At 33.5% G+C, this 14,023-nt stretch overlaps 2 protein-coding genes across 2 annotated transcripts; one reads left to right on the top strand and one right to left on the bottom strand.

The window, feature by feature from the left end:
* Positions 1-5,636: 5,636 nt before the first annotated feature.
* On the bottom strand, positions 5,637-8,332 carry LOC133178692 (toll-like receptor 4). The gene has a single exon (XM_061313412.1). It carries the CDS (start codon positions 8,330-8,332, stop codon positions 5,669-5,671), a length of 2,664 nt encoding a protein of 887 aa, XP_061169396.1. The 3' UTR covers positions 5,637-5,668.
* Positions 8,333-9,792: 1,460 nt separating this feature from the next.
* Positions 9,793-12,142, top strand: LOC133178522 (putative amidohydrolase YtcJ). The gene has a single exon (XM_061313213.1). The coding sequence runs from the start codon at positions 9,818-9,820 to the stop codon at positions 11,717-11,719; it is 1,902 nt and encodes a 633-aa protein (XP_061169197.1). The 5' UTR covers positions 9,793-9,817; the 3' UTR covers positions 11,720-12,142.
* The last annotated feature ends 1,881 nt before the right edge of the window (positions 12,143-14,023 follow it).

Below are 14,023 nucleotides of genomic sequence, written 5' to 3'. Positions count from 1 at the left end.
ACTTGTTTGTCAATAGCTTGTCTCGTTTTAGAAATTGTTCATTTATAGAGCATGCTCTTGCGTATCGAATCGAATGGGAGACATAAACCCCATATGCAGGTGATAGGTGTATATTGTTAGTAAAGTAAGGAAAGAATGGTATTTTGTTACGCAATTAAGGGAAGATGACGATTGAAAGTTGAAATCATCACGTTTATCATAAAGCTTTGTTGTTAGGTAACCATTAGCGTCTTTTCTAGTAAAATATTTTAATATGAAACAGACGTGTCAGACTCTGTGGTATCTCTTATTTCAAGCTCACTGGGATATGTTGAGTCGACATATGAATGGAAGTAACTATTTTTAATTGATAATACGTCATAAATATATCGAAATGTCGTCGAGTTGATGGCCACAGCAAGTGTTTTCTTCTTCTCATATATAAGCTTCTATTAAAAAAAAAAACAGAAACAAACAGAAACAAACAAAAACAAAAAACAGCTGTCTATGATGTCAAAAAGCCTAGAGGTCAATTTTTCATGGGGAATGGTTGTATAAAGTGTTGAAAAGTTGTACGTTTTGATGTTATTTATCTTGGTAAAATTTTGTGATTTCACATTTTCTAAAAGTTCCTTGGAGTTTTTAAGTACCGGTATGCACATCTGATTTACACCACTTCACAAATATACTGTTGTACAGTACTCCTGAAGTTTCTCCTTCATTGCTGTAAATATTTTAGTGAGGAGCAAAGAAAGTGCCTTGGTTGGACATTTAATGTATCTTTGTTTATAACGCATCTCATGTAGTTTAGGAATCCTCTAAAGGCGGGGTAAATTAAATTCATTTTGATAGTTTGGAATATTAAAAATATTTAAAACAGAAAAATCATTTTGAAGAATTTCCTCCTTAGAAAGGGATTTCCACCATTCCAGAATTAAATCCTACATGTAGTTCCTCTAAGCTACAATTCAAATTAAGAGTCTTACAAACAAAGACTATGTTGTTACCTGTTTTGTCAGCTCGGACCAATACATACTGATCGTGTAAACAGTGTTTTGAAGTATTTGTATACATATTTGAATTTGTAAATATAACAAGTCTTTGAATGCCGTCTTCTGGGAGTTCAATTTTTGAAAGAAAAATAACGGTTAGTAGTGACCTACTTTAGTACAATATCATGCTTTGAAATGTATCTGTATGTAAACAAGTCTCTCGTTTGACAGACAAAAATCGTCTAGTGGTTTCTGAGTTCAGATTCCCAAGCATCTCATGTTTTTTTTTTTTTTTTTTTTTTTTTTTTTTTTTTTTTTAATAAGAAAAAGCAAGCAACTTTCCTGCGGTATTCATGTATTTCAATCGAATAACACTTGTGACAAATTATAGAAATAAGTGATAAGACTATCCTTTCAAATCGTCTAATTCTAATCCTCTCTTCTTTAAAAAGTCTAGATTTATTGAAGTGCTTTGCAACAATATTTTAAAAATTCAAGCACTTGATATACGAGGAATGTTCCGATAATAATGACACTTGACACTTTTTTCATCCACGTATGTAAGTTAAGGCTAGGTATAGGCGTTTCTATGCAAATGAGCTAAGAGGTATATTTATTATTCAGAGAAAGTTTTGATTTGTTTCTTATGCACACTTGGTACCCACGATATGTTATAGCCAGTACACATTATGACGTCGTTTATCTTACCTACTGGAGGTAATAAAACACATCAACAAAAACAGCTTCGGAGCAAGGGATTACCCTATTTATTTTTGCATAAAAAGTGTATAACGCAAAGAAGAATATTCTATAAATTAATAAAACTGCTGCACAAATCCTAGACATTTTCTCATTTGATCGGATTTTGAGGAAACTTATACCGGACTGTATATGTTTACCCTGATTCAACCTAAAACTTTACAATTAGAAATTACGCAGCACAGTTAAGGTGCCAAATGGAAATATCGGCGAATTTTTTAGATAGCAAATACATTCTTTACAAGGATGGGCATTTCTTTTTAGGACTTTACTATTATCGGAGAATTGCAATGTGGATGAAAACTAAATGTTGAGGACGATTAGATTTCTCATTAAGACTTGTCACATGATGTGGCAGTCACGTGACTTTAGCAAATATACCTGAAGTATTGGGATCATCTATAAATTCTTATATTGCAAGGGCATAACCAAGTTAAAAATCTAAGTTTAACATATAATTATTTTCAACACTCTTTGTAGTTTGTGAAAAGTGCTGCGAACCTACTGTCTAATTGCTAAAGTTACATTTGTTAGACCGTATGTTGAATATTTTGCTGGTCAAGTACATTTAATATAGATATAATTAAAACATTTGCAAGATTTCAACAGGTTCGCAGCACTTTTCAAATATTTTCATACTTCTTGAGTTTATGTGTAAAAGCTTGTCATAATTCGTTGAGGGTATGCCCTTGCTATATATCGATTTATTACGACCCTTCTATTACCCTTCAATGAATCTGCATACAAATATACGACAGTATCGCTTGTCTAGGGAATGTACGGGAAGTATATGAATACAATCATAAAACAGACATCGCATCAAAGTTAATGGCCTCTTATATATCTACAATTTATATTTTATTTTATTACAAAATACATTTTTCATTGTATAAATATAACTTGATCCGCCTCTCACTGCATACAAACTGCATCAAATTTTCCGATATGACGTCACATTGACAAGTGCATTGCGATCAGTGAATTGTTTATATATTGCTGTGTGGGATTTAACCAACGACAATAATCCATGCACTAGTTAGTATTGATGTAGTTTAAAGCTATTCATAAGTTTAAAATAGCAGATCATTTCATTTTGCGGTAATTTGAAGAACTTAGATTTTTGTGTGATGTCATAATAAGCATTTATCGTATAAATTAGGCCCCGCCTCATTACTGCAGCCTTAACTGTGCTGTGTATACAACTGAGCTGTTGATATTTGTGCAGCAATACCAGCAATCTTTGGAATATTTCGTCTCTAAAAACACATTGTTTCGGTAAAATAAAATAGAGCATGCTCTTGCGCCGAAGCTTTTTTGTTGATGTCCATTATAATCCTGTGTAGTAAAGAACAATAACGTCATAATATGACATCATAATGTGTACTGGGTATCTCATGTCGTGGTTACCATGTATGTATTAGACAAAATAAGTTCTAACTTCCTCTGTATAATAGATATAGACCTTAAGCATTTTAATTTGTTTATTTGCATAGAAATGCCTATATCTAGTCTTAACTCACCTGCGCACATTTATTAATCCTTGCAATCCTTTTATTCGTCCCTCGCCTTCAAATACTCACCCTTTTGTCTGGATACACTTTTTAGGCCATCAATCCACTTCTAGAAACATTTTTCATACTCCTGAAGAGGGACACCCAGCATATACTGATAAATTGCAGACCAAAAGTCATTTCGTGATTTTGTATATTTTTCCAGATAGGTGGAATTTAAGTTTGGGGAACAGAAAGAAGTCACATGGGGCTTAATCTGAAGAAAACTGGGAGGGGGTGGTAGGACAGTAACCTTTACCGCCTCCAAATACTCGGTCACAATGCGTGCTTTGTGTACAGGCGAACTGTCGTTCAAAATACACTTCATATCCGGATTGGGGCAACGACTTTCGTAATATCATTTCAGTTTCTCAATAACAACATTTTTATAAAAGTTACCTGTGACTGTTTTGCCCTTTGGCACATGACAGGGCCTTTCTTGTCAAAGAAAATAACATGTAAAACCTTCTTCGCGGTTCGTAATCTTTGCAATACTAGGACGTTTTGCATTCTTTGTTGCACAGATTCTGTTATAACTCTTACGTTTTGGCTCAAAATCGTATACCCAGGTCTCATCAACAGTAACTAAATTATCAAAAGTCTTCTTGGTATATTTTGGATACAATTTTAATAATTTCTTCGCATTTTCAACGCGGACTCTCTTTTGTTCACTGCTAAGCAATTGAGGTATCCACCTAGCGTTTATCTTTCTAAGCTTAAGACTTCTTCTCAAAATACCATGAACACTGCACGTGCTAACGACAAGTTTGTCATCCGAGCCAATTGCATCACTGTATATCTTGCGTCTTTTTGTAAGATTGGCGGATTTATACGATGTTATTATTGGTTGTAACTTTTGAAGGGCGTTCTTGGCGAGCAGCATGTTTGAGGTGTTCGTAACCTGTGTTAGATTTAGCAACCCGCCTATAAACAGACCTATGAGACATTTGACCATTCCCATAGATGTCACAGACCTCACGATAAATATCTACGGGTTTTTTGCCAGGTAAGAACCTAACTTTTATATAAACCATAATTTCAAGTGCTTTGTTTACTCTTTTTCCAGTCATTTTGAGTATAGTGTAACAAATACGCTTTGAAGCAATGAACACTGTAGCTAAGTCAGCGAAATTGTGATCATGAAATTTTCTTCCGCTACGGTTCAGTGATCAATCTAACGTGTTAACGTGGATTCAGTAAGATATGTACATGATTTTAACGCGAAAAGGGTGAAATGACATTATTTTAGTGAACACTGCTCGTATTTTACAATAATTTATATCAATAATCTTCACAAATGCTATCGTTTTCAGAAATTTTCAGTTAGTACTCTTTTCCTAAATACATTTGTTCTGTGCTAATTAAGAGTTTTCAGATTAAACAGGAATTACAAGAACAATCGCTAGATGTAGGAAAAGATCTGGCCTTAGAAAGATATCTAAAAAAACCCATATCCTTGTGCGTGTTGTATAAACACGTCATGTATGTACAGTAAATCATACTTTATTTCCACGTGATTAAGCTAAACATTTAGCTGTACATTTTGCTAACAAGGCGCACAGCACTAGTGGAGTCAAATCTTAATCAAATACAATGATAAACATATTAAGTCCGGCAGAGTGTATGTAATAGTTTCTCTTTTACAACGGAATGTTCTAGTATTTAAGAAGGAACACTTATTAATCAAATTTGAGAATCGTGACGAAATAATTTACTATAATAACATACACTTTTGAAAAGTGACTGTTTTACACAGTAAATAAACTTTTTATAAATCTGTTAACTGGATTAAGTTTGATTATTTAATAAAGTCTTCACGTTTTGCAGCGAAGATCATTTTAGATTGTCAAAAAACAAAATGAATACTGTAGATTCCTTATCTTACGCGAGTACTTATAGGATATAGTATATATATATAGGACTCTACAGTAATCAAATGACGAAATCTAAAATTCTGTTTTGAAAAACACAAGCTGGTTCTTGGTCAAGCTTGTAACTTAATTGATCAATTTTCTTATGTCTCTAATGATGTTAAATTTTATTGTCATGTGTCTTAATTCTTTCTGTATTACTCTTGGCAGCATATACTATATCTAAGTTCAAAAGAATTAAGTACCCTTTTTAATATTGTTTAAAATTAATTTCAAATGTACCACTAAAAACATAAAAAAGTAACTCTGTTTATTCATTCTTTCTCTTTTAAAAATAAATCGACAGACTATTATATACTGTATACAGGGTTATTTTTGCCCCGTGTTTATTTTGCCCTTTCAGACTTGCAAACAATTTTGCCCCATTTTAACTTCGACACAGTTACATATGACTAAAATTGTAGTTTGAATTGTTGATTTTTTTTCTTTCTATGGTAATAAAGGTCAAAGTTAAATACTACAAAGTTTTCATTTTATGTGCAACAACACTGGAAAACTCATTCCAAAATGTTTCCAATACGGCCCTAGATTCTTCAGAAGGATGTTGACAAAAATAATTTTCGTTGATCAAATCCTTCAAGGAATTCGGACACTTTCGCTTAAAATCGTAGGCTCCCGGAAGAATGATTAAATATACATAATGAAGTCCTCCTCTCTTTTTTATACCCTCGAGTTTCGCCATGTTTAACTCGTAGTCCCTCCAGCCAGAACGCATGTAAGATTCCGAAACAACACAAAGAGTCATTTTGCTGCTCTCTATTGCGTCCATGATATTGTCAGCTTTTTCACGGCCAGGTAGAAAGTCTCTCTCACGAATACAAACGTCAAGATTTAATTCTTCTAATTTCAAAAAAAGTTTATTCAAAACGAATTCTCGATCCCGAGCAGAATATGAAATAAAAATGTCATAAGTGTAATTTAATCGATTCCTCTGATATAATATTTGCATATATCGACCTCCTGTCTTCAGTTTTTGTTTACATTGATAGATAGTAAATCTTATTGTCCAAATATTTCTTTTCACCATCACTGCAATGACCACAAAAATTAGAACGGTCAAGACGATGGATCCAACAATATAAAAGGTCGTATAAGACCGACATTCTACTACCAAAGATTTAAGAGATGTTACAGGATCGGTGAAATTAAAATTTTTCTGGCTTTTTATGGCACATTTGTAGTCATCAAATCTTTTGAAATTTTCTTTATGTTCAACCATCCACTTGATATATGGAACATTTTCACATGAACAGTCAACGTTATTCCCAGATAGATCTATGGAAGTGTTTTTCAGTTTTATCAAATTAGTTAGTTCCTTTCTGATTTCATCCCTGATAGAATCTATTCTATTTTCAGATAAATCAAGATGTTTTAAGTGACGCATATGTCCCACATGAACATTCCACTCAGAAAGTTGATTATTGTTAAGAATCAACGCTTTGATATTCCAAGACCTTTTCAGAAGTAAATAAGGCAAATGATAAATCTTATTAGAGCTTAAGTCCAAAGTCTCCAACGAAACCAAATTTCTAAATATAAGTCCATTCACGTCGCTTTCCAGGTTATCTCCAATAGAGTTTCTTGAAATATTGAGATGCAGAAGTCCTGTTGCATTAACAAAGAAGTCGGATGACAGTTTCGTGCAGAAATTATTGGAAAGATCAATAAGACTGACATTTTGTATTCCGTACACTGGTCCTATCCATTCATTCAATATATTATCTTGAAAAAACATGTGCCTCAATTTTGGTGCAATTAGACCAATTGCAGATATCTTGGAATACAGTCTACTGTTATTTGCATATATTGTTTGGAGATTTTCAGGGCAATGTACATATATAACTGGTTTCCAATGAGAAACCTTTGTGCTATACGATTTTCCAAAGTTGTGGAGAAAGGTTGAGAAATTTGTAGAATCCCTGTGCATTGTGATGTTAAAAGTCTCCGGATCATCTTGATTTTCTTTGCAAAGCTCGAAGACTGCAGTAACGTATTCTGGTGGCTGAAACTGTAGACTCATATTAAACATAGTCAAATTATGAAAACCAATAAAGTCCGCTATGTATGGGCCTTGTAGAAGTTTATTCTCAGCCAACGATAACCTTTGAAGGGTTGGCGGTAAATATCGTACAAGACCTCTTTCGAACAGTTCCAACCTATTTCTGGATAAAATCATCTCTTCTAACTTGGTTTTTCTCAGGTTAATGACATGGCGAATTAACAGTCGTTTTCCTAATCCCGTCAAGCAGTTAATATTATGCAAATTAAGCCTTTTGATTAATGTTCCCGTTAGATTACATGTTACATTTGGGAGAGAAGCAAAACCCAATTCTTTGTTGTAAGAAATATCCAGCGATTTCAAATTCCTTAAAACTCCAAATGCTCCTCTCTCAATATGTTTGATTTTACAAGATGAAAGATCTAGATGTTCAAGGTATGGTGTATTGAGAAAAAAGTCGTGTGTAATTTTTATAGTTTCACAATGTCCTCTAAAACCGGAGAGGTCCAACAGAATAAGATTCTTCAGGTTGCTAAAGCCTTTTGAAAGTACAAAGTTACCCACTGCATCCATTCTTAGTTCCTTTAACGAAATCAATTCACTGAGAATTTCTCCAAGATAACTCCAGTTTCCTTGCAACTGTACAGAATTGTTTTTCAAGTTCACACAACGTAAGGATTCTAAAGATTTAAAAAGTCCTGGATAAAAATTTGTCTCACTCAGACTAAGTTTATTACTAGATATATCCAAATACTTTAGCCTTGGGATGTTGCCAAAAGGATTATCTTTTAGAGAATTTATGCCGTTGTGAGAAAGATCCAAATGCTTCAAGTTTTTCGGATAACTGACCGAAATATTTTCAATAAAGTTAAATTGTAGATTGATCCAGATAACATTAGGTGGAAATATCGGAACTTGAGTCAAACGTAAATGCGAGCAGTCTGCCTTTAATAACCCCTCGTCTGATTCCAAACATATACAAGTTGTTTCACTGAAATTGCAGGGTTTCCACTCACCATGGTCCTCACGGTGAAAACTGCCTCCATAGGATGAACAAGGAACAAACAATGCATATAATGTACATAATATATGGAAGACACTTTGAGTAGCAATCTTGACCATGCTGTTCACCTTAATTTTCTCAGCATAAGCCAGGGAAGTAAAAATAATCTTTATCTTATAATATTAATAAACACGGAAGTTAAAAAGGATGAATGGGAAAAACAGCCTCGTTGAAAATGGGGATTAAAGGTCGCCGTTATAGTATTATTCGAACGCTAGCGCTTCAATGAATATTAAAACATTTAAATCACGGAATTGAATTCATTGGGGTCTGCAAGGCATAACGTATTTATGCCTGATAGAGAACTTCTCTTAATAGTCATTCATTATATAACAAAGATTTATCAGAGGTGGTTAGATAAGGAAATCGAAATTTAAAAAATTGCACTTCCCATTACATATCCTCTGAGAGAGAGAGAGAGAAAGAGAGAGAGAGAGAGAGAGTTATATTGAGAACTCTCTATACACTGCACACTTAGGAATTCTAATTCGTTGGTATTTTTTGGCAGATCGAGTAAAATGTTCTAAGATATAAATTGAAATAAATTGTACTTTACAGTTTATTTTCTCAATAAGTTACCTAATATATGAATAGGAGAAGATATTTACTTTCATGTATTGTTACCTATTAAGTGAACAACAGTTAACGTTATATCTGTTCATCAGAATTTCGATGTCTTGAACATTATTCCTGAGAGTATATGCCAGGTACCATATCTTAAAAATTACATATTTAAAAAAAACAACAACAAAATTAATAAATATTCAAAAAGAAAGATAACTACTACAATGAAAAAAGGAAAAGTTTATTTTTTTTATTTCAACAAATGTGTTCAAAAATTTCGACACTTTATTAGAACTTCATTTCATATTCTTTAATATAAAGTGCATTGCCTGTATTTCACTTTGTTCTGTCTAAAGAATGTGCGGATCTGTTTGTGTGCACTGGAGCAAAAACGTCGTTGATGTTATTTAATATGTGGTATTGACACATAAAAAAAGAAGAAAAGCACCCATTTTGAAAATTTTTGTGCATTCCTTCCAATGTTTATCCTTGTCTCAATATCCCTTAAATAACTTACTGCACTTAACTTGTACATGTATATACTTTTCCAACTTTTTTTCTCACAGAAAATTCTTTTGAACGCTTTGAACATGTTGAACCAAATACTTGTTGACTCAGATGTTATTTATTGTCTAATATTTACAAAAAACGGTTACGGCAGCTTGATGGTGTGCAAAAAAAAAGCATATATATAACATGAACAATTAATCATCTTTACATTCCATGTGGGATTTCGTATAAACTGTGAGCTCACGACTTGCTGTAACATGTTGAAAACTACGTGAGCAAATAAAACGTTTCCGGACTGCTGTTGTCAAATTTGGTATTGTATTTTAATAAAATTGATTTTGTTTCCGTTGTGTTTCCGTAAAATTATCCTCCGACATATAAGTGGAATTGAATACACACCTGAAAAAAGATAATCAACCAGTTTTGGTCAAATTGCTGACTACAGTTTTCGGAACGAGATCATCAGCAACATGAAAATTGCGGTCTATTTGATGACTTACGGTGTGCTTGGATTTGCAGCTGGAAAAAGTATTCAACTCAATCAACAACTTCCTCGCAAAGATCGGTTATTGAAGAGAATTGAGTGCATACTAGGTGATCAGAAACAGTGTGAACGGAAAGTATTAAAACCGAGATGGTACAGAGGAGAAGAAAGTACAATATACACCAATGGAAAAATATATGCTGTTCATGGTAAACGCTGGGATGAAATTCCACAGGAAGCCATGGTTGTGAAAGGCGGTAAAATTAACTTCGTAGGAACTTCATCTGAAGCTTTGGAGTATTTCACGTATCAGAGCACGGTACTAGATCTTCATGGAGCAACTATACTGCCAGGAATTCATGATGTCCACATTCATCCACTGGAGTCAGCCTCGGAGGTCGGTGTTACATGTCAACTTAAGTCAAATACAGATCCCGATAGCGAAGAAATTAAGAACATTTTCAGAACTTGTGCCAAAAGGCAGATCGGAACAAACTGGATTCTAGGAGGCGGCCATTCAATTTCAAGTATTTTGAAACACATTAGGAATGGTGGGAAACCACCGAGGAAGATAATCGATGAAGTTTTACCAAATGTCCCAGTTGTAATGTTAGAGGAAACGTCGCATTCCGTTTGGGTGAATACCAAGGCACTTCAACTGGCTAATATCACAAAATACACTACAAGAAGACCTGGAGGTGTTATCATGAGAGAACCAATGACCAATGAGCCTAATGGAATTCTGCTGGAGGATGAGGGTATATCTATAATGGAATTTGCCTTAAAGCCAACGGCCGAGTTGGAGGAACTTAACTATCAAGGACTAATATATGGTCTTGAAAAATTAAACGCCAATGGCATAACCTCAGTATGTGATGCCAGGTTGTTTTGGACTCGTAACCACGACAAAGCATGGGATAGGGCATGCAGAGATGATAAATTAACAGTGCGTGCTAATCTTGGACTGTGGGCATATCCACAGAAGGAAGATGGATATCAAATCCAAAAACTGAAAGACATGTACACTAACGGTAACCCAGATTGCTTTCTTAAGAAAAATCAAATCAAAGTGTACATTGATGGTTTGCTAGAAAGTACAACCGCTGCCATGGAGGAACCCTATTTGGAAAACTTGCATTTACCTGGTATTCCTGACAACAGAGGCATGAATATTTTTGACCAAGCACGTTTAACAAAGTACGTCAGAGAACTTCAGCACTTTGCTGAAGGCAAAGGCTTTGATTTCCATATTCATGCAATTGGTGACCGTGGTGTTCATCAAGCACTAAATGCGTTCAATGATTCGTGGATCCAAGGCACTCGTCATCGAATGACCCACCTTGAGCAAGTTGATGAACTGGATATCAATCGCTTCAGACGTTTAAATGTCATTGCCGACTTTCAAGTCGCCGGAAACTTTACTTTGCCCTCTTACCGAAAAGACCTTGCAAAATTGGTAGGCAAAGATAGGGCGTACAATTCCATTCCTGTAAAGAGCGTGTATGACACTGGGGCTAAAGTGACACTAAGCAGCGACTGGGATGTCAGTGACTTGAACCCTTTTGTTGGCCTTCAGCACGCCATTTCTAGAGGTCATCAGTCTATCACTATTCAATCAGCCGTGGAGATGTACACAATCAACGCCGCTTATGCTATGAGACAGGAGGATGTTGTTGGGTCTCTGGAAGTAGGGAAACATGCCGATTTTATCGTAATCGATACAGACATCATGGATCCCTCTAATAAAGATTCCATTTATCAAACCAAAGTCCTCCAAACCGTACTGGAAGGTGAGGAGGTCTACTGGAAAAGAAATGATTTCATCAAGGATGTCACGTGTACGGTTTCCGAGGGAGGGTGCTATTATAATGGCTGTGACTATTATTAGATATGCTATAATTTTAAGTTGCGTTATTTTCTTCAAATCTTAGCCGGAAATGATATACTGTAATCATTTACTGTGGTCGTCAATACTGTACATTTTCGTGTATTATAACAAATTTGTAATTTTACGTTATGTAAACATTTTGGAGAACAAAAAATCGGAGGTATTTACGGCGCTAAGTGCAAAAAAAAAAAAAAAAAAAAAAAAAAAAAAAAAATTAGAAAATATTTTTTTAATCATCGAGCATAAATATTTTAATAAAGGCATGAGCCCTATAACATTTAAAGATGGCTGACTCCGTGGATAAACTAATTTTGATATACAAATTGTTTTCAAAAGGCCGAATTAGCATTAAAGGCAATCATTTCTACCATTCTTTTAATCAAGAAAAATGATACTTTATCCGTTCATATAAGTTAAATAAAGAACTTAATACTACATTAAATTAAGCTTTTAATTCAATATTTCTAGATAATGTTCTCTAATTTTCAGTGATAAAAAAATACGGAGAATGAAAAAATAAAGTTTTGTCCATCATAGAAAATTTACAATCTCTTTTTGCTTTAGGAATTTTACATTTACATCATTTACAATTACAAAAATAAATCCAAAACTCTATTCCAATTAAATCTTTCGTTGGTAGCAATTTCTTCTTACATAACTGTTACATGACAGGAAGATACACGTGTATTTTGCGCTGTATTTCATTCCCGGAATTTTGCATAGCATTTCCGGCATTTTTGTTTTTATTTCCGAGCTTTATTGAGCGTACGTTTTATCCTTCTGCACATTTATTTCTTTACATTTCCGTAATTTTTGGAGGGTACCTTCAAGGCAATTTAAAATTTACCGAGTAGGAGGAAATAGAATTTTAATAGGATATAAATATTTCATTTCTTTCAAACAACATTTTCAGAATAAAAATATTACAATACACTGTATATACATGCAGCACTAAATCAAGTTAAAAGTTTTGCATCAAAGGTGCATGCTTGTTAACAGGACCCCCCCCCCCCCCTTCGAAGATACACTCCGAGTCCAAAGATATCTTTATTTGTCTTCTTTCATAAATTATTCTTCTTCTAGAACACATTCACATTATACTTACAATGTATTTCATATGAAAATTCCAAAAAAAAAAAAAAAAGTAGAATAAATGTTTTATTAAATAAATCATGCCCGCGTCAATACCGTGGGTAGGATTTAAAAAAAAAAATAAAACGTTTATTCTACGTTATTATTATTTTTTTAATTTTATATATATATATATATATATATATATATATATATATATATATATATAATTTCCATATTCCATATGGGATACATTGTAAATGTGTAAGTGTCGGAAATGAAAAGCTAAATATGTTTGAAAATTCCGGAAATGCAGCCGTATATTGAGTGCAATAAATTCTAAACCCATGTGTGGCACATGAGTGCGTGCGCAATTTTAACTGATTTAAGTCTAATTTATAATTATGTATTTTTCTTTTATTTAAGAAAAGAACTAAGAAGATGGTAATAAATGTGTTGGTGTAAATTTGAAATTCAGATATAAATTTGGAAAGTTTAGAAAATAAAATCAGTACGTCAGGCCTCCTTCTAAAAAAAAGATGGTTAAAATAATAGTCAGTTAGATAGGTAGGAAGAGAAATTTTTACTTTAAAAAATTGTAAATATAAAATTAAAATATTTGTTGACGGGACGAGGAAATTGCCAAATGAGTAAAACAAAAATTGGTCGGAAGATGGAAACAGACTTTTTTTAATGGCCTAGCTTGTGGAAAAACGAATAGAAATGTATTTTATGTATTTTTGTATACATGCATGTATTCAATTTTATAGCAACGAATCTAATTTTGCATGTACCTGTATTTATTTATAAGCTGGGGAAAAATTTGGAAATAAAAAGCACTGTATAAGACAAAATAATGCATACATTCGGAAAAATAAAAAAAAGACTATATGTATACTTTTTTCTTTAAATTCCAATCATTACATGGTCCAATTTTTACAACAACTTAACAAATAGAATTTTATTGTGTTTATGGTAGCATTCTTAAAGTATTGCTCAAGCAACAATCTCCCAATATTTTGTTTCGTCCAGATATTGCAATACCTATAAAACTAATACAGTCAAAATGTTATTTATGGACATTTACAATAGGTAATGAGTCCAGAAACCCTAAATCCGTCAAAAATGAAAGAAGTGGATCGAAATGACTTGTCAAAGTAGACTCATGGGTTTGTAGGGAGGAATTAATGTAATGATTTATGAGTGATTGACAGGGATATCGACCTGGATAGC

The sequence above is a fragment of the Saccostrea echinata genome, unplaced genomic scaffold (assembly GCF_033153115.1).
Source record: "Saccostrea echinata isolate AGI-Se365-2 ecotype Australia unplaced genomic scaffold, CSIRO_AGI_Sech_v1 ptg000003l, whole genome shotgun sequence".
NCBI classification, from domain to species: Eukaryota; Metazoa; Mollusca; class Bivalvia; order Ostreida; family Ostreidae; genus Saccostrea; species Saccostrea echinata.
The sequence above is the reverse complement of the archived record's forward strand: the minus strand, read 5'-3'. Positions and strand labels throughout refer to the sequence as shown.

Excerpts from the sequence above, each read along its gene's own strand:
- LOC133178692 (XM_061313412.1), bottom strand. The coding sequence starts at position 8,332 with ATGGTCAAGATTGCTACTCAAAGTGTCTTCCATATATTATGTACATTA.
- LOC133178522 (XM_061313213.1), top strand. The coding sequence starts at position 9,818 with ATGAAAATTGCGGTCTATTTGATGACTTACGGTGTGCTTGGATTTGCA.